General features: G+C 35.1%; 1 protein-coding gene across 3 annotated transcripts; it reads left to right on the top strand.

Annotated features, from left to right (window-relative positions):
• The first annotated feature begins 23 nt into the window (after positions 1–23).
• LOC137392974 (long-chain-fatty-acid--CoA ligase 1-like) lies at positions 24–25,688 on the top strand. Of its 3 annotated transcripts, none has more exons than XM_068079349.1 (17): positions 24–173; positions 821–923; positions 2,897–2,967; positions 3,054–3,155; positions 3,406–3,505; positions 5,679–5,854; positions 6,495–6,527; positions 7,013–7,135; positions 7,789–7,875; positions 8,988–9,122; positions 12,191–12,273; positions 15,543–15,693; positions 17,757–17,829; positions 19,666–19,871; positions 22,601–22,753; positions 23,784–23,954; positions 25,109–25,688. In XM_068079349.1, the coding sequence occupies exons 1-17, from the start codon at positions 33–35 to the stop codon at positions 25,271–25,273; spliced, it is 2,073 nt and encodes a 690-aa protein (XP_067935450.1). In that variant the 5' UTR covers positions 24–32; the 3' UTR covers positions 25,274–25,688. The 3 variants fall into 3 exon arrangements, with proteins under 3 accessions (XP_067935450.1, XP_067935451.1, XP_067935452.1); XM_068079350.1 differs by having other exon boundaries at positions 821–927; positions 2,901–2,967; XM_068079351.1 differs by lacking the exons at positions 7,789–7,875; positions 8,988–9,122.
• The last annotated feature ends 1,195 nt before the right edge of the window (positions 25,689–26,883 follow it).

Below are 26,883 nucleotides of genomic sequence, written 5' to 3'. Positions count from 1 at the left end.
CTGTCTATTTATTTCGTAGCTCATTTCTAACAATGAGTAAGCGGATCACCAAACCTGCTGCAGCCGCTGCTATTGGTCTAGCTGGTTCCGCTGCTTATCTTTGGGCTAATTCGGAACCAGAGGGCTACCATTTTGATCCGTCAAGTCTGATTGAGCAGAGCTACGCTCATCCAGTAAGTAGTCAGACCCTCTTACAATCTACAAAACAAAATGTTCTTCAATACGAGTTTGCCGTATTTATGCTTGGATGCTTTTTAAATAAAATGCTCAATGGTATTAGTTTTCACATAAATGTCTCCTGCTGCATTTCAACAGACTCTTTTAAAATTTTGTGCTCAAGAAGCTGCTATAGAATATTGTGAAGCATAGCAATCATTAAACATACTGTCCAGGTGTTTTTTGAGTTTTCTCAAATATTAAACAAAGCATTTGTAAAAGCAATTGTTTTAGCAAGTATATGTAATCTAATTGAACGATTTTAACTCAAGTACTTGAAAATTACTTATAATCAGTGCATTTAACACATTGTTGCTTTGCTTTGGCAGCAATGCTGTCGTGTTCATGTTTGGGATAGCTTAGGGATAGAAATAGGATAGCTTTGGGGAAAAAATGACAATGCAGCAGTAAAAACACAGATACGTTTTTAAAAACTTACCAAATAAATTTTTCATGAACTATTTTTATGCTATACCATTTTATATTGACTTTAATTGTGATTAGATGTTGAAGCACCAAGGAATAATGGTTCAAGCAATAACTAGCTGCAATTTATCGTTGTTCGCTCACGCTGACGTTACCATTTTTATTTATTCTTTTGCAGACGATTCCTGCATGTAGGGTCGCAAAGGAATCTTGTGGTGTTGTAGAATATGACACATCCTCTACTCTGTATGATATCTTCATCAGAGCTGTTGAAAAGAATGGTTCGTATACATACCGTTGTAGATTTTATACCTCCAATCTTTTCTATTTCCTTGATTTTAGAATTTTATCAAGCTCTTGTTTCAATTTGAGTTCACCATAAATGATATAGCAAGTATCAAAAGAGTTTAACGTCTTAATTTCTATAGAGTTTAACCAGTAGAACAGTCTTTAGCAAGCATGTATGGTAATCTGGTGAATAGAGTTTAGGAATTAGTGTTGCTAAAGAGCATCTGGTATTTATGTGATATTCATTGCATTTTAAAGTTCAACTTATTCATGACATTTTGATGGGGTCTGACGGCTCAATTCAACCAAATAATTTCACTGGATGCAGTATTAACAATGTTCATCTTCTGATCTATTCTCTGCAGTTTTTTTATCTGTTGTCATAGCATATGAATTCATTAACACAGTTGTTCATATTTATGATGCATATTTCACTGCGGTTAGTTCAACAGAAACCACAACATAGTGGCTCATACTACGTGTATGAGGCCACGCATTGATACAACTGCGTATTGAATGTTAGACAGATAGCTGTATGGTTTCAAAGTTTAATCTGTGATAATCAGCAGGTGGCTATAAATATATTACAGCTTTTGAAGCAAAAGATAAAATTCCCTTTTAAAACAAGTATTATAATAGTTAAACTAATTAGTTAAACGAAGTTGATTGTCTCTATTATCAGAGTTGGTTAGAGATTTGGTATAGCCAGTGCCTTGTCACACTTGTGCATGTATGTCTTGGCATATGTCACACACTTGTACATGTATGTCATGGCACATGTCACACACTTGAACGTGTATGTCTTGGCATATGTCACACACTTGTACATGTATGTCATGGTACATGTCACACACTTGTACATGTATGTCATGGCGCATGTCAGTTCTAGAATCAGGTGACGCTGCGCTCTGCTTCGAAGCTGTCCATTAAGTAATATATTAACCAACTTGAAGGCTGCATAATTTTAGAAGGAAGCCGATTCGTGTTAACACAAGCAAATTCCCTGATCCTAAACTGTATTAACAACATTCAATCCACAGTGGAAGTACTTAGGATAGCACAACTCCTTTTTAACTGAATAGCATATTGAAGCTTCTAGTTTGTAAAACTTAATGAAAAACAGAAATCAAATAGAGTAAATAGTTTTATTTTCACTCTTTCAAAAAAGTGCTGTTTTTAGAAGTAACTGAAGAAATATAATGGTTGATGTATACCGAGCCTGATAGTGTGTATATATTTTGTGAACAAAAACAAGCAGTTTTAGTGAGCTTTTGTTGCTGAGGAGAAGCTTTCTAGATTTGTCTGTTACAGATTCGTCATTACTAAGGATTTCAATCAGTCATTAGAAACTAAGGCTCTGTCGGCAGTTATTTGTCATTTTTCGGTCGGTTAGAAATACCATTGGTATTTCAACGATATCTCAACAACTGCTAGTCCACTTGACTTGAAACTTATGGATTATACTAAAAACATACACCGCATTAAGTGACTAAAGTTTTGTAATTCTACTTAAACTTGAAGTACGGAAAAACAAAGCGAAACTACGCAGGCGAGTTTAGTCATTCGTACGATCAGGTGGAAAAACAATTCCTTAAATTATCTCGGGCCCAGACTTCAGAGTGTTAAGAGGAGTAAGTGTTTGAGCGGGCGTGGATTTTAACATCATGGGTTTTAGCGAGCGTGGGTTTTAGCGAGCATGGGTTTTAGTGAGCGTGGGTTTTAGCGAGCGTGGGTTTTAGCGAGCGTGGGTTTTAGCGAGCGTGGGTTTTAGCGAGTGTGGGTTTTAGCAAGCATGGGTTTTAGCAAGCATGGGTTTTAGCCTGTTCACACGTTTTTCGCTCACTGATTCATCTAGAATTACATAGTCTTTGTGGTTTGGGAAGCTCTTCAGATATTTTTCGAAGCTAATGCATGATGTTGATTGTATGCGTGCAGTTTTGTTGAGTATTGATTCTGTTGCAAACAGGTAGTAAGAAGTTTCTAGGAAAGAGAAGCTCTCTGAAGACAGGCTTTGATACATGGATTACTTATTCCGAGGTAGGAAGACAATTCTTATCTGTGTCGTTTCCGTGCATACCGTACTTTCATATATAACTTTTTTGAAGATTCTATTTTTTGGCTAGGCGCTGGACAGAGTTACAAAAATTGGTTACGGACTTCGCCGACTAGGTATGGAGCCCGGTCCTCGCTCCTTTATAGGACTCTACAGTGGAAACCGAATGGAGGTATGTGCTTTCGTGTTATATTAAACACTGGATGTATTTGAAATCACAACTTTTGGACACAATGCAGGCAGCATTACATAGGTTTTTTTGCCTGGGTTTGCTATGTACCAGGTCAGTTGGTGAGCAGCTGGAATTATCTGCTGATTTCACTCTTACAAATTTCGTAAAATTCAGCCGTTCCAAGCCTTTATTTAAAGTGTACTTGTGGAACTGATCACTATTGATGTTGATAGACCGGCTGGTGTTGCAGATGGTATTAACACAGTTAGCTAGCTACCAGCAGTCTATGGTGGTAGTTCCGATGTATGAGACACTAGGAGCTGAGGGGATGGAGCATATTGTCACTCAGAGTAGGTGCTATAAGTGATGATAGCCTGCTCTAACTGCCAGAATCTTGGGTGTCATTTGAATGCTTTTGTGAGCTCTTTTAAAGCTAAACAAGCAGACTTTTGGTGGTAAAGTTAGTGCCACTTACTAGGGCAACAGCTAGCACCCAATTCACTCTGAGTAGTAACACTGTAATGCCTTGAGGTATGAGCTTAATGCATTCCCTGACCCGAACTCGTATATCAATTCACTCGTATTTCAAATCAATTTTTTCTATATTAATTAACTAAATGCTAATTAATCTGTTCCCATCCTCTGAAAAACACCTTAAACATGATATCACAATACTAAAAACATGTTTCTAATTCACTACAATGTTATGATCTGCAATAAACAGTGACATCATGTACAGTACTTTATAGAGTTTTTAATTTCAAGACTGCTATCAGCGGTGTGTGAGAGACATGGCGGCAACACGTTCGGTACGTTACACTTTAGTCACACTACGCAACATAACATAAACTTTAAATTTAACTTAAATGAACTTAGCTTACTATACACGCGCTTAAAAATATGTCTTAATCTTACATTACCTTAAACTTAATCCTAATTTTGTTTTCATTTTTATGATTACTTTTTTTTTATTTCTCAGTAGTTTTATTCAATTAGCTTATTCTAACTGGGTGAAGATCGTCGTAAAGGATTTGAAAGTTGTGGCACTGCAGAGGTGATTATCATTGAACGGATCAATTTTTATTGTTTCATCCCATATATCTGTACAATTCAACCACCACTTTCGATCGCTCATCATACACATTTTTCGATGAATGGTATAAAATTTTTAGAAATAGGTTTTTACCACGCGCAAAATAATTTCCAAAGTTGCTCACAAAAATTAGTACTCCACACGTCTGCACGCGGTTCTCTTTCACATAATTTGTTTCTATGCTACTTAAATTATATTGAGCAGTTTGTCATACCTTCCTTATTTTAGTCTGGAAATCATGGATTCCAAAAAGCCTTGTGTGAATGATAGTACACTAGTAGTACAAAAAGGGAAGAACACAATGATCTTTTGTAAGTAAAGCAACAAATATGTGTAGTAGAAATGCCTGAGCAAAAATCTATGATTCATTTCTTCAAAAAAAATTTCCAAAGTTGTCGAGTAGTCATCATACATGCAAAATGGAAGTGATACGAAGAAAGAAAACTGAAACAAGTGAAAGTGCAAAGACTAGCTGTAATAATCAAAGATAGCGATACAGATGAATGTCTTTTGAGCACTGAAAATCTGTACCCCACAAGATTTGATCACAGAACCTCCCATTCTCATGGCGACAAGCTAACCCACTTGGCTGCCCGAGATGCAATGGATTCATTTGGCGATATGAGTCACTATCTGGGTTGAAATACGCATAGCGACTTTGCATTACGCGCAACATCACTAAGGTTTGCTCTCACAGCTCTTATTAGTAAGTTTAGCAGTACGAATTCTAGTTTAATCAAATTAGCCAATGGCGACTACATTACCTGCCACTGTTTATATAATCTGTTTTTAATACCCGTGCAATGCTGAGTATTTGGCTAGTCTCCCATATAAATAAGGCTACACCTCTATTCCTCTTCTTTTAACTCTTTATTTATTACTCTTATTTCATTGATTTAGTTTCCTAAATGTAATTTAACTTTTTGTATTTAGTTTTTACATACAACGTACCATTGTGTATGCAGTGTTCTAATGTACCTTAATGTAGAAGCTAAGCCATAATAGGGTTTTTGCTTTGTAGCAATCAATTATTTTAACAAATAGAAAATAGAATGGTTTGTTTTACAATAATTATTATAACTGTTAATTTCTAGATTGGCTTGGATTGTAAGTTAACAGCTCCAATACTCACATTATTAAACCCTCTATCGTTTAGTTTTGAGTCAGAAGTTCAGATTGAGATGATATGAATGTTGTTTTTGCTATTAGTAACAAATTTTATAATTTCTAAGATATTTTTTTAGTTTTATTTTGATCACAATATCAATAATAGTTAATAGTTTGGTAAAGTTGTTATAAATCATACAAAGAATTGATGTGAAATCTAACGCAATTAAATCTAAATGAGCAATTGCGTAAATTGGATGAATGTCAGCTATGAATAACCGTCTGATGTTCAGTGTACAATTTGATTGACTTCTGTGATACAGCACGGATGAAACTGGTAATTTGTGACATGGAGGCGAAGGTTGCGCAGTTGGTAGAGTGGGGAGTGAGTAGACTGCCTCATCTCACAACTATAGTTCATATGGAGTCTGTAAGCCCTAATACTGTCCAGGCTGTTAGGTCTCAGGGCTGGAGCATCATTTCCTTTTCCGAGATGGAGGTAGGTTTTACTTGTAAGACTTTATTTTTACTACCAATTTTAATATAATACATTAAATTCAATACTTCTCTGTCTGGGAGTTCTTTAAAAGCTTATATTATTTTTAAACTTAATAGCGTGTTTAAGCTTCATAGTAAAGTCTTTTTCATCACACAATTTTAAACCTGGCGATAATGAACAAGTCATATTTTCCTTTAGGATTATATTATACCTATAGTTTATGCAAGTAATGATAAAGATTTATTTAACTTTGACACTAAGTAACATGTTTCCATAAATTATTTTACTTTGACACTCAGTAGACGGTTTCTATAGATTATTTCACTTTGACAGTCAGTAGCAGGTTTTTTATCGACTGCTTTACATGATGTTTTATACTAGGTATGATTCATTCAGTTATTTGGCTTTGAGTTTGAAACATGTTTATCATTTACCACACTTAGACTTTCCCCTATCAGGTTTCTATAGATAATAACACTTTGACACACTGTGGGAGGCGGTTATACATCGTCTCACTTTGACACACTGTAGCAGGTGTTTATGGATCATCTGACATTCACACGCTCTAGCAAGTTTTTATTCGTAATCTCACTTTGACCCCTAATTGCGAGATTTTATCAATTGCATACTGTCTTTGCAGGCGGATGGTGCAAATAATCCTGTGGGGTTAGCGGTGAGTATCAGTTGCAGCTGCTTTGATTACTAGAAGATGAATTCATTATAAACAAAAAATCAGTTATAGAAGTTGTCTTTCATTCATTTTTCTTAAATTAATAAAAAATAAATTCATTGTACACAAAGAAAGATTCGTTTACAAAAGTTGTCTTTACTCACATTACTAGGAGATAAATGCATTGTCAACAAAGAGTCAGTTACAGAAGTTGTCTCTCCTGCCTTTCCTTGCATTAATAAAATGAAAATTCATTGTGCACAATGAAAGAGTCGACTACAGAAATTTTCTTTCATGAATGCAATACTATTGTGTCAAATATGCAGCCTGTTAATACTATATACTATCAAGGGATTATTTGTAATCTGATAAAACTAGAATTTTCACTTATTATAGCCATGGTGTTTGCATAAACATATATTTCTTCAGTTACGGTGTAAGTTTACAAAAGCTATGTTGCCTCAGAGCTATATATGTTTATGATGTAGATTTGTAAGGGTGACGACCTCGCTCTTGTGTGCTATACAAGTGGTACGACAGGAAAACCCAAAGGAGCTATGATAGAGCACAACGCATTCTATCGTACAGCTATGATTGCTCTCAAAGCCGTTGTACGTATTCTACCAATCGATTGTTAGCCTTAGCTTCGGATTACAGTACAATTGATAAAATGACCTTGTAGATGATAAATAGATTTATGACTGAAGGGAGCGTTTTTTGGGAAACACAGTTTAAAGTCTGTCACAGTATATCGGTAGTAATCCCACCATACATTGGGGAGTGTCTGTGGTAACATTGTACACTCTATCACAAACCCATCTGCGTTTATATCAGCGAATAGTTTATATCATAGCGTTTTCATTATACATTGGGGTCCTGGAAATGAGTTCATACTAGTCCCGCGGCAACTGTTACGAAGGGAACTATAGGTCAAGCAATCTGCGCAAAAGTGGTGCACATTGCGTGGACTGTCGTTGATGCGCGGCAAAATATTACGAAAGTTTGACACCCTCAATGCAATGGTTCTTGGCTTCTGCGTTGCCTTGATGATGTCATCGGTCTACAGTGCACATATAGTTTATGAATAATCACTGATAGGACAACCCTGACATTCTGTGATACAGTGTGTGCCAGCTTTCAGAAGAAAAGTTACAAAAAAAAAAATTTTAATTTTTCTATAAAAAAAACAATGAAGAAAAATTTGAGTTTGTTACTTGTTGGTAGCTCTGTTCTGTATTCATAATCGTAGTTTCCTCTTCTGCAGTTCCTACCTATTGACAACCTCTTGGGCGACGACGAGACGTATTTATCCTATCTGCCACTGGCTCATCTCTATGAGCAGATGATGATGGTATGGACGTGTGTTTATCTGATTAATGTTTGCCCACCTGTTAGAAATATTTAATTTGGAAGATATTTACCTCATATTCAAATCTAGATGTACCAACAACAGTTCAACAGCTCCAAATATAATCTCGTTGGGAGTTGATTGATGCACTCACTATTAGCTTTTAGAATTATTTGCTGTTGATTTTGAGAGAGTGAACTCCTATGGAAGCATTTACATAAGATAAGTGGTTAAGAAAGTTGCAGTGTTCATTGTTATACGCTGGGCAAGTTGTCTGGCTACTATCAAGCAAGTTGTCTAACTACTAGTAGGCTAGTTGTCTACTAGTGGGTTGGCTGGTATACTATTAGGCCAGCCTCATGGTTTACTCTAGAAGGCTATTTGTCTGGTTAACAAGTGAGCTAGTAGTTTGACTCACATGGAACAGGTTGTCTCGTCAGGTTGTCTTGTGTTTACTGATACACAAGTAAGCTTATTTTCTGACATGCAAGTAGGAGGGTCATCTGGCATGCAAATCGACGAGTTGTCTGACATGTAAATAGACAAGTCGTCTGACATGCAAGTAGGTGAGTCGTCTGACATTTAAGTAGGCGAGTTGTCTGATATGTAAGTAGGTGAGTCATCAGGCTTGTAAGTAGGCAAGTCGTCTGACATGCAAGTACATGAGTCATTTGAGACGCAAGTAGGCGAGTTGTCTGACATTTGAGTAGGCGAGTCATGTGGCATTTGAGTAGGCGAGTTGTCTGACATACAAGTAGGTGAGTCATCTGACATGCAAGTGGGTGAGTCATCTGACATGCAAGTGGGCGAGTCATCCGACATGCAAATAGGCAAGTCATTTGACATGCAAGTAAGCGAGTTGTCTGACATAAAAGTAGGCCAGTCATCTGGCATGTAAGTAGGCGAGTCGTCTGACATGCAAGTACATGAGTCATCTGAGATGCAAGTAGGCGAGCCATCTGATTCACTAGTCGGCCAATCTAATCATTAATTTGATGAGCTGAAATGACACTCTGGTTTTGTGCCATGATCAGGTTTTGGTATATGCAAACTGGGTATATTTAAGTTGTCTAATGTTGTTGCTTTGTCCAAGCGTCAATGTTGATGATGCGCAGGTGGAGATGATGCTATTTGGAGCTAAGATTGGCTTCTTTAGCGGTGATGTTACGCAGCTGCTCAGTGACTTGCAACATCTAAAGCCGACATATTTTGCCTCAGTGCCTCGCATCCTCACCAAGATATATGACAAGGTATTTTATGAATGCCTACTCATAGCTGGTAGCTCTATTCCCTTTTCACTTTAGAGTAGCCAGCATCCTAAATTATATAACATTCTTTAAAAAAACTCCAATGTTCATGTCGAGTTTTACAAGCGGGCTGCCTTTGCATCTTCAGACTTGAAATTTGAGGGTAACTTATAGATTTTTTGTGATTACTACGATATAGTAATCACAAAAATTCTTGTTTTTGTTCTTGTAGCGGCTTTTTCTCATAGCGGGAATAAATAGTGACAAATGATATCTATCGATACAAGTTGATAACAACAATAATGATAATAGCAAACACTCTTTTTCTAGTGAATTGTACTGTCATATTACTCTGGGCATATTATAATCGTAGGTTATCCATATATTAATGTGACAGGGTGTGTATTAGTTCGCTGTGTGTCACACTCTTTAGATAAAATGATATAAAAGATTTGTTATAAGAGGGATTTGAACTCACAATGATCAACTTGGTAGACCAACACTATAACACCTGTGCCAATCCCTCACCTTTCAGCGGTTAGGAATATTGCGCAGATAGCTAGTTTCTGTACTTTATCGACACACCTGGTAATGTCTCATGGCACACTAGACTGTCAGAGCATTAGTTGGTACACAGTATTTCGTTGTGATATATATGTTTTTGGTAATTTTTATTCAGATAACTGCAAACTTGTTAAGAATTTGTAAAAATAACTGGTCTAGCAGATTATATGACAAACAGTTACGATTGTGAAAAAATTACTGCGATAACACATGAATTAGGAGTGTTGTGAAAGCTAGAAATATAGAGCTTTTTTCCTGGTGATGGCTCCTCGGTGCATGATGGGTACAATACTTTTCTCTCATGTATAATTTCTTCTTCTCAATCATGTTGTGATTGCAAGCTCCACGTTTTTGTTAGTGTCGAGGGTATCATTTATAAGAAAACAACTTTTCTATGGGATGTCATTCTAGGCTGTTGCTAGGCAGTGAAGTAAAAATTTTATGAAGTTAATTACACAATATCACTTAAGGACGAGGAAAGTAGCAAGGCAGATTGATGAGCGAGCAGAGTTACAATTGTTAAATGTTGTACAATTATGTCTGGTCACTAGTCAATTGTTTATCCGAATCCAATCAACAATTATAGGTTTTTAAATAACTCATTTATTATATTATAATATTTTGTTTAAAATGCATGAAAAGTTGTAATGACTTACCATTCTTGTTCAAAGTTTCCTACATTTACAGGCTGAGAATTCAACTAATGAGTAAGCTCTTTGTGTTACCCACGTAATAATTATTACAAACCAAGAATGAGGAGTTGTTCGCTCTTCACAGATCTCAGTTTGAGAGCCTTGTTCTGTTCTTAGTATGGGTTTTTACTAACATTTGGTTGAGGCCTAACTTTATAATATTTTTATGTTAGCTTTATTGCTTCATCTGTTTGCATACAACTTTTGTTTCTACCGTTTCTATTCTCTGGAGTTGTGCCCACTCATCAGTGTGTTTTAAGTTAATTCACATGCAAAAATGCTTGTCTTTAAATTTATACACCAGAAAAGCTTTCTAATAGAGTTATCTGCAAGCGCAGTTATAACATTTGCTAATTTAGACATTTGAAAGCCAAAATCTATATATAGCAAGGTATTATTTCATTTTGGTAAATTTTGTTTTCGTAATCGTTATGCGTTTTCATGTTATAAAGTGCACTCTATGATATTACTCTATGATATTCTGTCTCATGCTAGAGTACAACTTCTTGAAGTTGACTCAATTGAAACAAATTCTGAATATTTACATCTATGAAAGTAAATAAAAACAAAAATGTAGTGAAGGCAATTGCAAACTTGCTTTTTAAACTATCTTTAAATGACTTTAAAAACAGTCTAATTTTCACTCAAGTTTCTGAAAGTGTAAAAGTCTGATCATGCGCCACCTCAACTTTCTACACAAAGCATACCTCAAACCAAGAACAGATGTTTCTAAAGAATTGCCTGAACTTATTACAGAAAATTGACATTTTTCTAGCTATTTCCTGTTTTATAAGCACGATTGAAGACACAAAATGAATATCGAATTCTCTAATAATATTTTTTTTGATGAAAAGCGAGTGGGTTAAGTCGTTTCGCATGATCAAGGCTGTTCAGTTGTCATTATGAATTGGTTACATTGGTCGTCTTTCTTTACCGAAGCTTCCGGCATCACAACTTCTCTATGGTTGGGCATGGCTAAGAAGGTGGTCTGCATGTTCTGACAGTCGACTTGCTGTTCTTAAGCATTCTGATGGAAAAAATTAATTTACAAAATTTAATTAATTAACAAGCATATTCAATGTTTTGTCAAAGAACAGTTCTAACCACTGAAAATTTTTCTTGATTTAATTTAATAAAAAATTTTTTTGATTGTACTAGATGGGTATTACCAAAATGTACCTAATTTATAATTTTGAAACTTGCATTTAGCAATTTAATTAGTAAATGAACATTAAGGATCTTATTTTAAAAAGGATGCTTCAATTAATTATTATGTTGAAAACTAAGGTTTGAAAAACTCAACTAAAAGCTAAGAAATTGTCAGAAACTTCACCAAAATTTGTCTAGCTCTTCAAGCGGTCATTGAGTTGAAGAAGGCTGAAATATGGTTCATATAGGCTGTTCTTACAAATTATACCACGTTCAATGCATTGAGCTTGTTGATCTAACAAGTGCTTTTCGTTTTGGATTTTATTGGGTGAAACTGTTCATATGTATTGTCAATGAGTCAGTCCAGAGTGTTAAAGCTCACTAGATATATTTTAGGTGAAGGTTTATGTTTAATACATTTATATAATAACTAATACGCTTGCCAGTCCTGTGCACTGTGAGAGATTGTCATGAGTAATCAATACATAGAGAATAAGCCCATCAAGTGGTAAGGTGCCTGGTTGGTGTATTGGTAGAGTGTTTGCCTTTGAATCTGATGTCTGTGGTTTGATTTCCGTGCGAAGTAGTCTTTTTTCCGAATGCTCATAGCGTAGCTACAGATAGACGGATACTGCTCTTGATATGGTAAAGATTGTTTCCTTACAGGTGATGAGTTCAGTGAATCAGAGCTATGTCAAGAGAAGACTTTTTGAGAAAGCTTTGAATGCCAAAGAGTACTACCTCAAGCGGTAAGACACGCCTACCCTAGCCACGTCTACCCTAGCAATAGCGTTTTGGAGCCGCCGTGATTTGTATCAATGCGCTCAAACCCAAAGTATGCTTGCACGATTTTACTCATGCTTCTTGGAAATCTGAATGAAAAATAGCTATCGTTGAATAAAGTATGCGATAAATTACCCTTTAGGCTTACATGTACATAATATGGCCATAAACTTGGAGTTTTCTTCCTTTTGTCGTTTTCAATGATATGTAGTTAATAGAATACAATAATTCCTCATTTTCCACAGTTAAGCGGATCCACCTCTCCCCGCTAAAAGTTCAAATCTGTGAAATAGAAACTAATTAACCCATATTTAATAGTCATAAAATCATAAGATGTTTGCTTTTTTAGCTTCATTAGACAATTTGAGGGTCAAGGGCATTTCTTAGGAATGATGACGGGGTCACAAGCACTTTGCACTTCTAAATTTCACAAAATGTAATGAGAAAATAACGAACAACGATGACTGTTATCATAGTGATGTTTGTGGAGGGATATCACTGAGCCAGAGTATGAGAGAGATTCATGTATTTTAATTATATTTATTTATTTTCCTTAATTGTTTGATGAATATTTTTGAATTAATTTTATTTTTCATCTAAAAAATTTTAAATTCATAAAAATAATCATAGTATTTTCATGAATGAAACTCGCAAAGCACTGAAGCCTTGAAAGCTGAATTGCAAAGTAGGAAGAGGTTACTTTAATCACCGTATTAATGAGAGAATGACCTGTTGAGTAATTCAATTTAACAATATTTTAGCATTCACCAAGCATGTTTGTTATGCGATAAGTCGACAACTATTGTAACCTAAAATATTACTAGCTTAGAAAGATCTCAGGCTATGGTTTTTAATAGACATATGCATACCTTTGTCAATGAGACAAGGTTATTGCGTATCTTTCTGGACTCATTTATCACAAATTGTACCATAATTCCTCTATAATTAGATGGAGTGAATGATGGGAATACCATTACATATCAAAAATTCAAAAGCACTCTCAGTTGACCTTCTGGCAGCAAATATTTTATACTTCATTTAATATTTAACATCATAAATATTAAATGAAGTAAAATATGGCGGCTGTGGAGCTGCTCACTGATCAGCTGTTATGGTTATTAGCACCCTAGCTGTCCAGTGTGCCGTAAAAGATGCTTGTTGTGCCAATGAACCACACGCACTATGCACAATTATTTTGAAAAGTGAGAAGGCGGTCAATTGGTGCAGGTTTTAAAGTGCTACCATGTTAGGCTACTAAAGTGAATGCCATGAGTTTGAGTCCTGTATGAGGCATCTAACCGAGGCTGTGAATGGACAGACAGACAGACATGGCTCTTTTTATAGTATAGATTAGCCGACTGCCGGCATTGCACGGGTATTAAAAATAGCCTATAAACAGTGGCAGGTGGTGTAGTTGCACACTTGCCATTAGCCTGGCACAATGCCAATGACTAATTTGAGTAAGCTAGTATCCGTATTGCTAAACTTAGTAATAAAAACCGTGAGAGCAAGCTTTTGTGATGTTGCAGAGTGCTATGCAACATCACAAAATTAAGTTATAAAATTTAATTAATTAACAAGCACATTCAATCTTTTTTGGTTAAAAGAGTAATTTTAACCACTTGAAAATTTTCTTGATTTATTTTGTAAAAAAATGTTTGATTATAACAGATGGGTATCACCAAAATGTGTCTAATTTATAGTTTTGAAATTTGCATTTAGCAATGTAGTTAATAAAGATTAAGGTTCTTATTTTAAAAGGGATGCTTCAATTGATTATTACATTAAAAACTCCAGTTTGAAACAAATAAAAGCTAAGAAATTGTCAACAACTTCACCAAAGTTTTTCTAGCTGTTCAAGCAGTCATTGAGTTGACGAAGGTTGAAATATTTTAACCCAGATAATGACTCATATCACCCAAGGTTATTGCCTGGTGAATGGGAGGTTCCGAGAACAAACCGTCTGCGCTGCGGAATTATCAATGCTAAATACTAATCGCCATAGCGGACAGACTAACGACAAACATTTTTAGGTTTATATACATGTATATATATAGACCTATCTGTGCTACCCGGCGTTGCCCGGGTAATAAAAAAGTTCTTTGCACAGAAAATTGATTTGTATTTAACATATAACAACATTTGCCATTCTAACTTTCAAACTACACATCATGAGAGAAGTGTTTTGTGTAGTTGAAATAAATTAAGAGAGAAAATAAAAACAACTGTAAAGGTTTTCAAACTTTTTCAAACAACTGCAACTTTCAAACTTCATATTATTAGGAAAAAATTTTGTGCAGGACAACTAAATTAAAAATAAATAAAACAACTGTAAAGATTTTCAAACAACTGTAAGCTTAAAATTGCATAACTTGAAAGAAGTGTTTTGTTGAAATAAATTGGAAAAAAAATAAGAATTTAAAGGTGTTTAAATGTAAATGTGAAATCATTAGCAAGTAATAGCTAAATATAGTCCATTTCGCTACGATTAGGCTACTGCAACCAGTCAGGGCTGTTATGGTAATGTTTATCAGTGTAATTAATTTTCGAAGGTTTTATTATTTACATTAGGCAATCATGCCGGGACTTTGGGGAAGTTTTTATGACAGCGGTTCAAACGTAGTTTTAAATGTTCAGGTTTTGGAGTTTTGTTTATGTTTGAGCATCAGATTTTTTAATGGCTGTGCGGAAACTATTCGACTCATTTTCTAATGCTTTCCCAGTCCTGTCAGGTTACTTGGTTAAAGATTCTATTTCATACTTTAGTATAGACTAGCAATAAGACCAGTGTTGGTCAGCGCGTCTTTTATTTTCAATCAAATAGGCCAGAGCATGCCTGTAATTTTCAATAAAGATTGCTACTCCGCTGTCATGACAACAATCCATGAATAGGTTTACTGAGGGCATATGTCCTTAACGCATGTGATGGCACCATCTTGAGTTTCTAATCAGATGGGTGTTTAAAAAGCTGGTTTTCAAGAACCAAACAAAGTTTTGAAACCAAATATTTTAACAACCTGGCGGAAGGTACGGAACATATGTTTGTGGAGTTTGAATGAAATCGGCCATAAAATAATGAAGTGCATAGTATTTCCACAGACTAACAGATAGACACGCAATGACAAAGTGGGTTTGATGAACATAGGTAGATCATAAGCCATCACACAGTTTGTACCTAAGCCAGCAAGATTTGTTCTTTTTCAACGATGTATTGTAAGTATATGTTCTGTTTCAGTGGGATTATCACTAAGTCAACAGTGTGGGATAAGATCCTTTTCAAAAAGCTTCGTGATTTGCTTGGAGGAAGGGTGAAGATAGTCATGACAGGCTCCGCACCAATCGCGTATCCTGTGCTCAGGTTCTTAAGGCTAGCACTCGGTGCTGTGGTATGTGTAACATTAAATTGTTAGATTTGCAACTTGTGATGAGCTGAACTGGACTCGGTGTTTGGTTACACTATTTTCCGTGTCTTTTAAGTTTGTGTGTATTTGATCAAAGATTAACTTGTACGAAACCAGTTTGTACTTTTAAAGCATCACTTTTATTGTTAATTCATAGTTTGTTCTTTCTCAAATATTTTGAGTGCTCATTCAGTGGCTCAACCAGATTTTAACATAGTAAGTTAACCCATCACAACACCTGCTTCATTTGTCAAAGTGGTGCGTTGAAGCTAATACATGTATATTGTGTTTTATACGGTTTGCTCAACAGCACAAAGACTTGGGAGTAATTGTCTGACTGTCTGAATGTCTGACTGTAAACAACAGGTTTGGGTTCAATTTCCCAAAATTGGCACCAATGGTCACAGGAATGGCATCCATCATTAAATTGCTCTCTATAACATAACGCATAACATTAAAAAATACCTTATATAAAATAATGTGAAAAAAACTAATTTATATGTTGGAAAATAAATAATTGAAGTAATGATCAGTTGTAAAAGGTTTTTATTGTAACATCGCTTTTATGGTACAGACCATGACTGTACAAGACTTTTACTGTACAGTCCATGACTGTACAAAACTTTTATGGTACAGACCATGACTTCACAAGGCTTTTATGGTACAGACCATGACTGTACAAGACTTTTATGTACAGACCATGACTGTACAAGACTTTTATGGTACAGACCATGACTGTACAAGACTTTTACTGTACAGTCCATGACTGTACAAGACTTTTACTGTACAGACCATGACTGTACAAGACTTTTACTGTACAGACCATGACTGTACAAGGCTTTTATGGTACAGACCATGACTGTACAAGACTTTTACTGTACAGTCCATGACTGTACAAGACTTTTATGGTACAGACCATGACTGTACAAGGCTTTTATGGTACAGACCATGACTGTACAAGGCTTTTATGGTACAGACCATGACTGTACAAGACTTTTACTGTACAGACCATGACTGTGCAAAACTTTTACTGTACAGACCATGACTGTACAAGACTTTTACTGTACAGACCATGACTGTACAAGACTTTTACTGTACAGACCATGACTGTACAAGACTTTTACTGTACAGACCATGACTGTACAAGACTTTTACTGTACAGACCATGACTGTACAAGACTTTTACTGTACAGACCATGACTGTACAAGACTTTTACTGTACAGACCATGATTGTACAAGACTTTTACTGTACAGACCATGACTGTGCAAGACTTTTACTGTACAGACCATGACTGTACAAGGCTTTTACTGTACAGACCATGACTGTACAAGACTTTTACTGTACAGACCATGACTGTACAAGGCTTTTACTGTACAGACCATGACTGTACAAGACTCTTGCTGTACAGACCATGACTGTACAATATGTTAATGATGCGTACAAAGAGGCCATGACAGAGATTTAGAGCTGGTCTAAGTTAAACTACATGAACTTTAACCTAACCTAACATGCTTATGTACATTTGAGTTTTTCACTTCGAGTTCACTTCCTCTCGGTCCAAGTTTCTTGTGTTTGCATCATGTTGACTTTTTCCCTTGCGATGACTACAAGACAGTGTGAGAGATTTTTTTCAAACTTTTAATCTAAAGATGTTAGGTTATGTTTTTATCGTTCTTTTTTTTATGTTTTAATTTTAACAAAAATGCTGCCGTCTTCCTTCACTCTTTCTACCACCCAGACTGATTTTCTTGAAATTATTGATTTCAAAAGCGAAAGAATGAAGCACCGTTTAATACTAACTAGTCAAGCAATATATAATCAAACCAAACTATATGAAGAGCAGTATATATATGTACTAATTTACATGTCTAGAATATTTCAAGAAACTTCAAATCATATATGTTACAAATAACTTTTTGTTTCAAGACAAACATTTGCTCAAATTTTACATTGTATGTCAAAAATTTTACATGTCGAAGTGATTATAAATAGCATTTTATTCATTTGTAAAGAGAGTACGACTATGTCATTCTTTGAATATTTTAGATATTGGAAGGTTATGGGATGACAGAATCTACTGCAGGTGCTAGTGGTACTCTCGTGGGTGAATCCAGTGCTGGTAAATATATCTACTTCCCTACTCTCCATTTTTCTATTGAAATTATTTACACACTAGTATTAACTACTCAAACATTATCATTTGTGTAAAAGTTTTATATTTGACTTTATAGTTTTTAACATGCTTTTATGTAACTATTAATAGTATAGTAATAGACTATATAATAGTCAGTAAGCCACCTCCAATTATTGTTCAGTTCCTCTCCAGTTGCATGGATATACATTGTGTATGTTGTGGGTTATCAAGCTGAAGGTGCTAAACAACATGGCAGGTAGTAACTCACTACAAACCTGCACATTCACTCAGAATTAGGTAATGATTTTTTGGGAACCAAACTTGAGGAGTTGCCCTCTCTTGCCAAATGAGTTTCAGCCATTTGATTGGTTCAAAGCGCAAGGTTGTTTACAAAGGTCGCCCAGATTTAAAAAAATCAGGTTTATTGATGCAGAAACCACTTAAATTGTGTATATCCATGTAACCGGAGCGGAACTCAATTTTTAGGCTACTTTTTAGATGGTGGCTGACTGACTACTACTAGTGTTTTTATTATTTGAAGCCAGTTTGCAATGAAGTCCATTAAATTCTGGTTTGTTAATTGGTCCATTAATTGTTATTAGTTCATGATTTGTAGTATTTATTAGATGTATTATGGCAATATTCACAACAATGGTAAGCTAAGGAGGCTCTACACAGGAGCATTACTAAATTTCAACTGATATTTGCCTTTTTGGCGTAACATAGCGGTAGTTGCACATTATGAATAAATGGTATATTATGCAAGTAATATAATCATAAGTCTATGTATAAATTTCAATGTTTGTCTTTTGTTATCTGTGTGTCCAGTTTTATAGCGATTAAAATCTAGTAATAAAAATCCGCAAGGTACTGGTAGCAAACCTGGTTTATTCGGAACCCGAAACACACGTTCAACCCCATGCACCACGCGGTAATCTTGCCATTTTACAGCATAGTGATCATACTTATTACGCATTCTACTCAAAGTATGCTTGGCTTCACATCTGTGCATCCGAATGCACCCGGTTCAATTGCTGAGATGTTCAATCTTTTTTCTAAACGTATCAGTTATTCCTCACTCTCTTATATTTGTAATGTTATACGAATTATACATTTATAAAGTTCTATTTGTTAGGTTGTTTGTAAACATTATTTGAATGCAGGGTTTTAAGTTTAAACATTGGTAACTGTCAAATCCCCGTTATTATCACTTAGTTAATTTCCCATCTCCTTCTATTGTTAAGTAGATATTACAGTTAAAGTCTTTGATTTATTTTGTCTCTTAATTTATTTGAACTACACAAAAACACTTTTGTCATGATTTGAAGATTAAAAGTTAGAATCGTAAATGTTGTATATGTTAAATAGAAATAAGTTTTCTGGGCAACAGCTTTTTTATTACCGCAACGCAATCTGCAACGCCGGGTATTCACCTAGTATGCATATAAATATTTACGCTAGATAAAGATATATTTAATATAGTTAATATAGTTTAATATATTTATTATAGTTGAATATATTTAATATGGTTGAGTATATTTAATATACATGTGTAGTTTATTATATTTAATCTAGTTGAACATATTTAATACAGTTGAATATATTCAGTTTTGTTTAATATACTTAACATAGTTGAATATATTTAATATGGTTGAATATATTTAATATATTTGAATATACTTAATATAGTTGAACATATTTAATACAGTTGAATATATTCAGTTTTGTTTAATATACTTAACATAGTTGAATATATTTAATATGGTTGAATATATTTAATATATTTGAATATATTTAATATAGTTTATTATATGTGCACAGGGGAAGTTGGACGGCCGCTGCCTTGCAATATGATAAAACTGATTGATGTCCCAGAGATGAACTACTACGCATCTGATAACATCGGTGAGATCTGCCTCAAGGGTTTGAATGTGTTCAAGGGTTACCTTGATGATGAAGAGCGAACACGGGAAGTGATAGACGAAGATGGCTGGTTGCATACCGGTGACGTCGGCACATGGACAGAGGTGACAAAATAATTACTTTGGGTTGCCTGTGTAAAGCTTTTATTCCGATGTTGTTTGCTCATGTTAATTAGAGAAAATTAATTTATAACACAGTAAGTCGTCGACTTGTTGTATCAGAAATTGGTGGTTTTCCATAACATAAAAGTTTTTGTTTGCTAAAACTTTAATAATTCTACTATTCTTTGATGATAAAATGTTGGAGTTGTGACCCCTGCTGAATTTATGTCACTATACAAAAAATGCTGCATTCTCAGCCATGTTATTTGCTTAGTTTGCTATCTTTAAGTACTATAGCAAAAGCTAACACTATGCGATTTCTATGGACAATCGACTAACTGTTTCACAACAGAACCTATGAGGATTTAATATTCCTAAAAACATTTTTGTTAAAATTTTCAAACTTGCTGGTCAGTCATGAGGCATATCGTGATTTCATGAGGTCATGGTCAGTCATGAGGCATATCGTGATGCTAATGAAGTAAGAAATTTAGGCTCCGAAACATCTACAGTCGAACTAAATACAGTGAAACTCGGATAACTCAAACTTCAAGGGACCAAGCAAAAGGGTTCGAATTATCAGAGCGTTCAAGTTATCAGAGCACTGTCACAAGTCCATGTATTTACTTATTTATTAGTAGATACATGAACATATACAAACTATTATATAAATCAAAAGCACAAATGGCTTGTTTCAAATTAAATGCTTCTAATGTAAAGTTTAAAACGTTTTTTATCAAAAAGTATAGAGATTTTTCTATCACTTGAGATTGGTTTGTTGTTTGAGGTGATGTTATTGCCAGGACGTTTTTAGATTGACATTGGCAAAACTTGATCGTTGCTGAAATGCTCAAAAGAAAAGACATCTTTTTCTTTTGAGCGTTTTACCCACGATCAATTTTGCCGATTTTTCTTGAAGTTTATCCAAAGATTACCTTACTTTACCTGGCATTCGTTAAGAGCAACACTCCGAGGCAGTTCAATTAAAAGTTTTACGAGGTTTAACGGTACATTGTATATCACTAACGTTTTTTGAATGGATACTTATTGAATGTACACACGTATTCTGTGTTTAGGTCAAACGATGAATAGTTTTTTTAGCTAAGACAACGTATACGTTTAATTACAATTTTTAAGACGTTTTAAACATTCAACATTCCGACGTTGATTCAACTCGGAATCCACGTCGGGTCACGCACTCAAGGATTTTCGCCACGCAAATACAAAACAAAAACAACATGCTGTTTTTGTTTTGTATGTGCGTGGCGAAAATCCTTGCGCCCGTGACCCGGCTAGCCCGTGCTATTCATCGTATAGTAGTACGTATAAATCAAATTTCACCAAACCTTTAGAACAGTCGTTGACAAAAATATTTTGCCGATGGAGGTAGTAACGACGCTTATGAATTACGAAAAGTTGAGGTTTACCTCTATGGCTTGAAATAAAGTGATTTTCTAAAGCGATTTTCGGTAGCCGTTGGGCAAAAAACAGTTCGAATTAACAGTGCTGAGTTCGAGTTATATAGAGCCATTTATCATTGCGTGGGAACGGACCAAGCAAATCCAGTCGAGTTAACCATGTGTTCGCTATATCCGAGGGCGAGTTATCCATGTTTCACTGTATTGTGTTTTTATTGGAGTATTCATGAGTTTAGTTAAGTGGTTAAGCCAATCCTGAAGCAGCTGTTACGTCAGCATGTTGTCTTTAGAAGCGCATCACACGCATCAAGAGGAGCTTAGAATGTCTAATAACAACATGCAAAGTTATTTGCATTAAAAATGTCCAAAATATAAAAATGTTAATATTGATCATATTTGTCTTAAATTTTTTTTTCAAGTCTGCTGTTAAGTTTTACACTAGTGCTGCCTTACTGATTTAACTACTTTTACCTCATTTGGTTCCTTTCTAGGGTCACCTTTACCTTGTTGCTGTAAATGTCGACAAGTGTTGTTTGGTGTGAAGTATTAGTGGATATATTAATCGAACTGTCACTCATAACTCAGTATACATCTTTGTATCAGGACGTTTGAACTTTCTTGGTGACATTTTATTCATTTCATTTTTGACATTATTTTCACTCAATTCAGCTTGGATGTTGTTGGGCTATTTGGAATTTTTTTGTTATCTAGACGCAAGTTTATAGTAATTATTTAGTGTTTGCTAGTTTAATACAATTCAGTAATTTATTGGTTGCAAAATTAAAGGTGCAAGTGCATTAATGCACTATTAATGCATTAATGCACTATTAATGCATTAATGATGCAATTAAACAAAAACCTATTATCACAGCTGTTTGCGTCTCGTCAATATTTCGCAAGTTTTAGACTTTCTACAGACATTTGGTGAAAAATGTCCAACTGCTTGGAATGGAAGTTAAATTAAAAGAAGTTTGTTTTTTTTCGAGAAGTCGAGAACTTCTCGTTAGAACGAGAAGTCTCTTTCCTCCTCGTTTTAACACATTCAAGTCATTCACAAGGATAGTCTGCGAGTGCTAATCAGTACACAGTATCTGAATCGACCTTCAGAATCGACCTTAGAATCTGATAAGATACATCACTTATCTCTGACATTATAAAATTTTTTGTAAAAAATTTAGTAATTACAGTTGTTATACAATTACTATATTTATATATGTGCCACACTGGCGGTATGGACAAACAACTGCGCCAGATCTAAATAGGCAACATTTTTATTGGCCAACCTCATCTCACCAGTCAATATCTGTTTTACAGAGGGGGACCCTCAGGATCGTAGACAGGAAAAAGAATATTTTTAAGTTATCTCAGGGAGAATATATAGCACCTGAGAAGATAGAAAATGCCTATATTACTTGTCCACTAGTCGCTCAGTGTTACGTACACGGAGACAGTCTTCAGTCTTATCTGGTAATTATGTACTGTCAAAATGATAAATGTGGGAGTTGTCATTTCTTTTTGCTGCACACTAGCTCTTAGATTCAATATTCATATGTAGCCTATATACATATATCCAATCTCTTTGTTCATTGATTATTGGATCATTTTACATTTGTCTCCTGTGTTGTTGTTTCATCAAACATGGATTTCCTCGTCTGTTGCTATTATTCCTTATCGATACTATATATGGTAAAAGTTGCATGGCTGAAATATCAAATTTTTAGCTTTACTAAAAAAGAAAATTTGAGATTTTTTATTGCTAAAATATTTTCATGAACCGCTTTAAAATTGTTTTTAAAAGAGCCAGTTAAATGATGTAGTGATTGTTGTAATCTTACAATTGCAGCATAGCATGGGGCTCAGCAATCATGGTTGGGTAAATAAAGTTGGGCACCCACATTTCTGTTAGTTTAAATATCTTGTTATACAAGTAATTTTTGAGTGAGTTTCATTGTCTTAAGACCCAAGTCTAACTTATCTACTTGCAGACTCTGTCTGTTTTACAAATTATGTTTTTCATAATTCAATCTTAACAACTGAATCGTAAAATTAGCATGGTGAGCCATCTATAGATTCTTTGCTATAGCCCAAGTTCTCTTAAAAAACTTTTACCCAATGCATTTACGGACTCGAGTATCACAAAAAAAACGTTTGAAGTTGTTTAATTCATTGCAGAGTGATCTATCGGTGTGGAATGCTAAAAAAATCTTAAATCGAGTTGGAGTCTAAAATCAGGATTGGTAGGACAACTTCTGCCATGGCCTGAGGCAGTATGTGCTCGGCGTGATGTAGGAGGGTTTACCATAAACCTTTTTTATGGTAAACTACGTAGAGTCTGGCAGCTTGATTAGCTGCAGTGCTATTGTTCTATGCACCTCAACATGTCCTTCCATTGCGTTTTATCATTTTTCAATGTTGAAATAAAGTAATCAAAAATAGGATTTTTTCATATCTTTATTCCTTTGCTGTTTATTTAGCATTTATACCGATTGACGTCTAGGTGGCAGTTGTTGTGCCAGATGCTGAGGTGCTACAAGAGTTTGCCGAGACACAACTAGCTTTGAAAGATCACAGTCTAGCGGAACTATGCAAAAGTGATGAAGTCAAGGTTGCTGTACTGGCAGGCATGGCTGACTCTGCAAAGCTTTTTAATCTCAAGGGATTTGAACAGGTCAGCAAAGGAAGACTTTTATTATTCTACGGAGACTGTCGGTTTTCAGTATTTTGAATTTCTTTTTTTTGTAATTGAAAATGGAATACAGTCATGACTTCGGCATACGAGTGGCCCAATATATGAGCAGTTTGAGATATGAGGAAAATTTCAAAGTGCAAATATTTGCCGTTAGATATGAGACAAATTTGAGATACGAGCGTATGAGATGGTTTTTTTGTGCTGCCGCCTGGTGGCAGAGTATGCGAGAGGCCATTTTCAAGAACAGCATAGCTCGGTCTTCGTTCTCGAATTCGTTTGAAAAAGCTTTAAAAAGGCCGGCTTAAAGTGAAGGTAAAAGCAGGTCAAAAAGCGAGGATAATGAGCCAGAAAAAAAAAGTATGTGACACTGAAAATTATAACCAAATAAGAATTAAGTTTCATGTAATTTAAGATTAAAATTTATTTTTTAAGTGTTTGTATAGTAAGCTAACTTCATTTAAGTTAAATTTAAAGTTTATGTTATGTTACGCAGCGTTACAAAAGTGTAGCGTACCAAACATCATCAAGTCTCCCTCACACCGCCGTTAGCCACTACCGTTTGTCTCAAAGGTAAGAACTCCATACAGTATTGTACATGTGCATAATATTGTTACATTATTGCAGATCATAACCACTAGATAGGTATTTGTGACTTTTGAAATTTACATGTAGGTGGTGAATTAGAACATCATGTTTTTAGGTAGCTTTTTCAGAAAGTGGGAACGGATTAATTTGTAGTTAGTTATTTTATATTGAAAAATTTGATTTGAGATACAAGAAAATTGACGTAAGAGCTCAGCCCCGCAACGCATTAAGCTCCCATGTTGAGGTATGACTGTACTTGTTTTTGGCTGCCAAGATGTTGATATGCTGGTGAAGACTTAATGCAGTAGATAAAAAGTACTTCCTACCAGTATTAAACTTTCATATTTTAGAATTTATGTACAGAGTTTTACACTTGATTTGTTTACTCTGTTACCATCATGGCTGTGAGTGTATTGGAGCACAGTACTTAGTACGGATTGTAAGGAAGCCATTTCTATTGATTATTAATCGGTCCTATAAGTTTGTTGGCACTTCACTAAGCAAACAAAACCAGCATAATTGTTAGCGCCTGTTACACCTTTATACAGGTCAAGGTCATTCATCTTACTGCTGAGCCATTGACTGTAGAAAATGGTCTTCTGACACCAACGCAGAAGCTAAAGAGATTAGAGTGTAAAAACAGGTATAAGCGTGTCATAGCACAGATGTATGGCGAGTTGAACAGAGAACCGCGTGTGAAGTCTGCTCTCTGACTTTCACAGCTTCCATTCGGGTGGGCTTACGTGATTTTATGTGATATTTTTATTTAGTTGTCGTCATGGTGATATCGCTAGTTGGGCTTTCATATGTTGATTGTGATTGATTATTTTGTTATCCTAATTTCTTTGACTAGTCATATTTTTGTGTCATTAGATTTTTTTGTGCTTTTTACATTTACTATTCACCTCCCCAAAATCAGCAATTTTTTTAATTTCTCCAATTCTGTGTTTTAGTATCAATTTTCTTTCTTTTATTTTAAGCAGCAAATTTTCTTATTAGATTTTTAGACCAACTACTTATATTCTTTTTTACAACCTGTTTGAACATGCCAACTATTACGTCACTCCAGCAATATCTATTAATAGAATTTTGTTGTGTTACCAAATCACGAATAGGTCGCACCAGTTCTATGAGTCACTGCTAGTCAAATAAAACATATCTTCTAACGTATGCAAAGAAAAACAGTACAGATACGTAGATATGTTTATGGTTTGTTGTATAGTTCCAGTTTTTCCCATTTCACCTTGATCATGTGAGTGTAATATGAGCTATATCAATTACTTGCCTTTATAGATGCGTGTAGTCATTTCCCTTTGTTCTGGCTATTGGAACTCTATACTCTGTTTGCACAGCCTACAGATTGCATACTTACCAGCTCTGTAGGCTTGAGTATGTTTGTCAATCGCTTCACAGCTTATTGCTAGCGCCTCCCTTCATGTACAATATGCCTCCATTCACTTTGAGGGTTCAGTAAATATTCTTATATATGTATTTACCTAACTAATAGTATTATATGCAGTAATGATGACACTCGTTGCAGGTTGTTGGGCTGACTAGTGAATGCTATTCAAATGTGCGCTGAGAAATACGCTGTTGGCCGTCATTGTTTTTTTCTTTGGTAGTAATAACAGATGCTGGTATGCAGTAAAGTTATATGCATGTATCTCTGGTATCCCCACATTAGGTACACAATGAGTAGCGTTAGATGTTCAAGGACCTGATTGTTTTATAGAATAGCCACTCTTTTATAAAATCTTTTGCTTTCACTGAAAAAATATTGTCACCAGAAAATAGTTAAACAAACATAAGTATTTGTGTCATCAGCAACCATTTTTATTGGCCTTGGAGCATGACTAGACCAAAATTTGTGACTTTGTCGGCTAAGCTAGAGATGGCTGCTTCTATGATTGAGTGTGGCATGGCTCTTTTGGAGCTGAACACTCTTAACTGTTTACAGATGAATTTGCACAAATTTTATTAGAAAGTAGTGGTATTTTTTATTAGTTGTGATTGTTTTTGATGTTCACGTGGTCTGACTGCCAGGATGTTTCAAGATTAAAATTGACAAACTACATCGCGGTTAAACGGTCAGATTAAGCGATAGTGACTGCTTCCCAAGTTCCGATGTTAACAGGTAAAAATTTATGATATTTGGTCGCTAGTAAAGCTCTGTTAGCCACAGTATTCCACAGTTAGCCACATACGGACCCCACTTATCTGTATAATATTACCTCTCATCACTGTAGCATTACATAGTTGATAAATAACATAGTCATAACCATAGTTGAGACACTTTGATAACGGTAAGTTCTATAAATTCTAG

The sequence above is a fragment of the Watersipora subatra genome, chromosome 4 (genome assembly GCF_963576615.1).
Source record: "Watersipora subatra chromosome 4, tzWatSuba1.1, whole genome shotgun sequence".
NCBI classification, from domain to species: domain Eukaryota; kingdom Metazoa; phylum Bryozoa; class Gymnolaemata; order Cheilostomatida; family Watersiporidae; genus Watersipora; species Watersipora subatra.
This window is presented reverse-complemented; position numbering and strand designations above follow the sequence as displayed.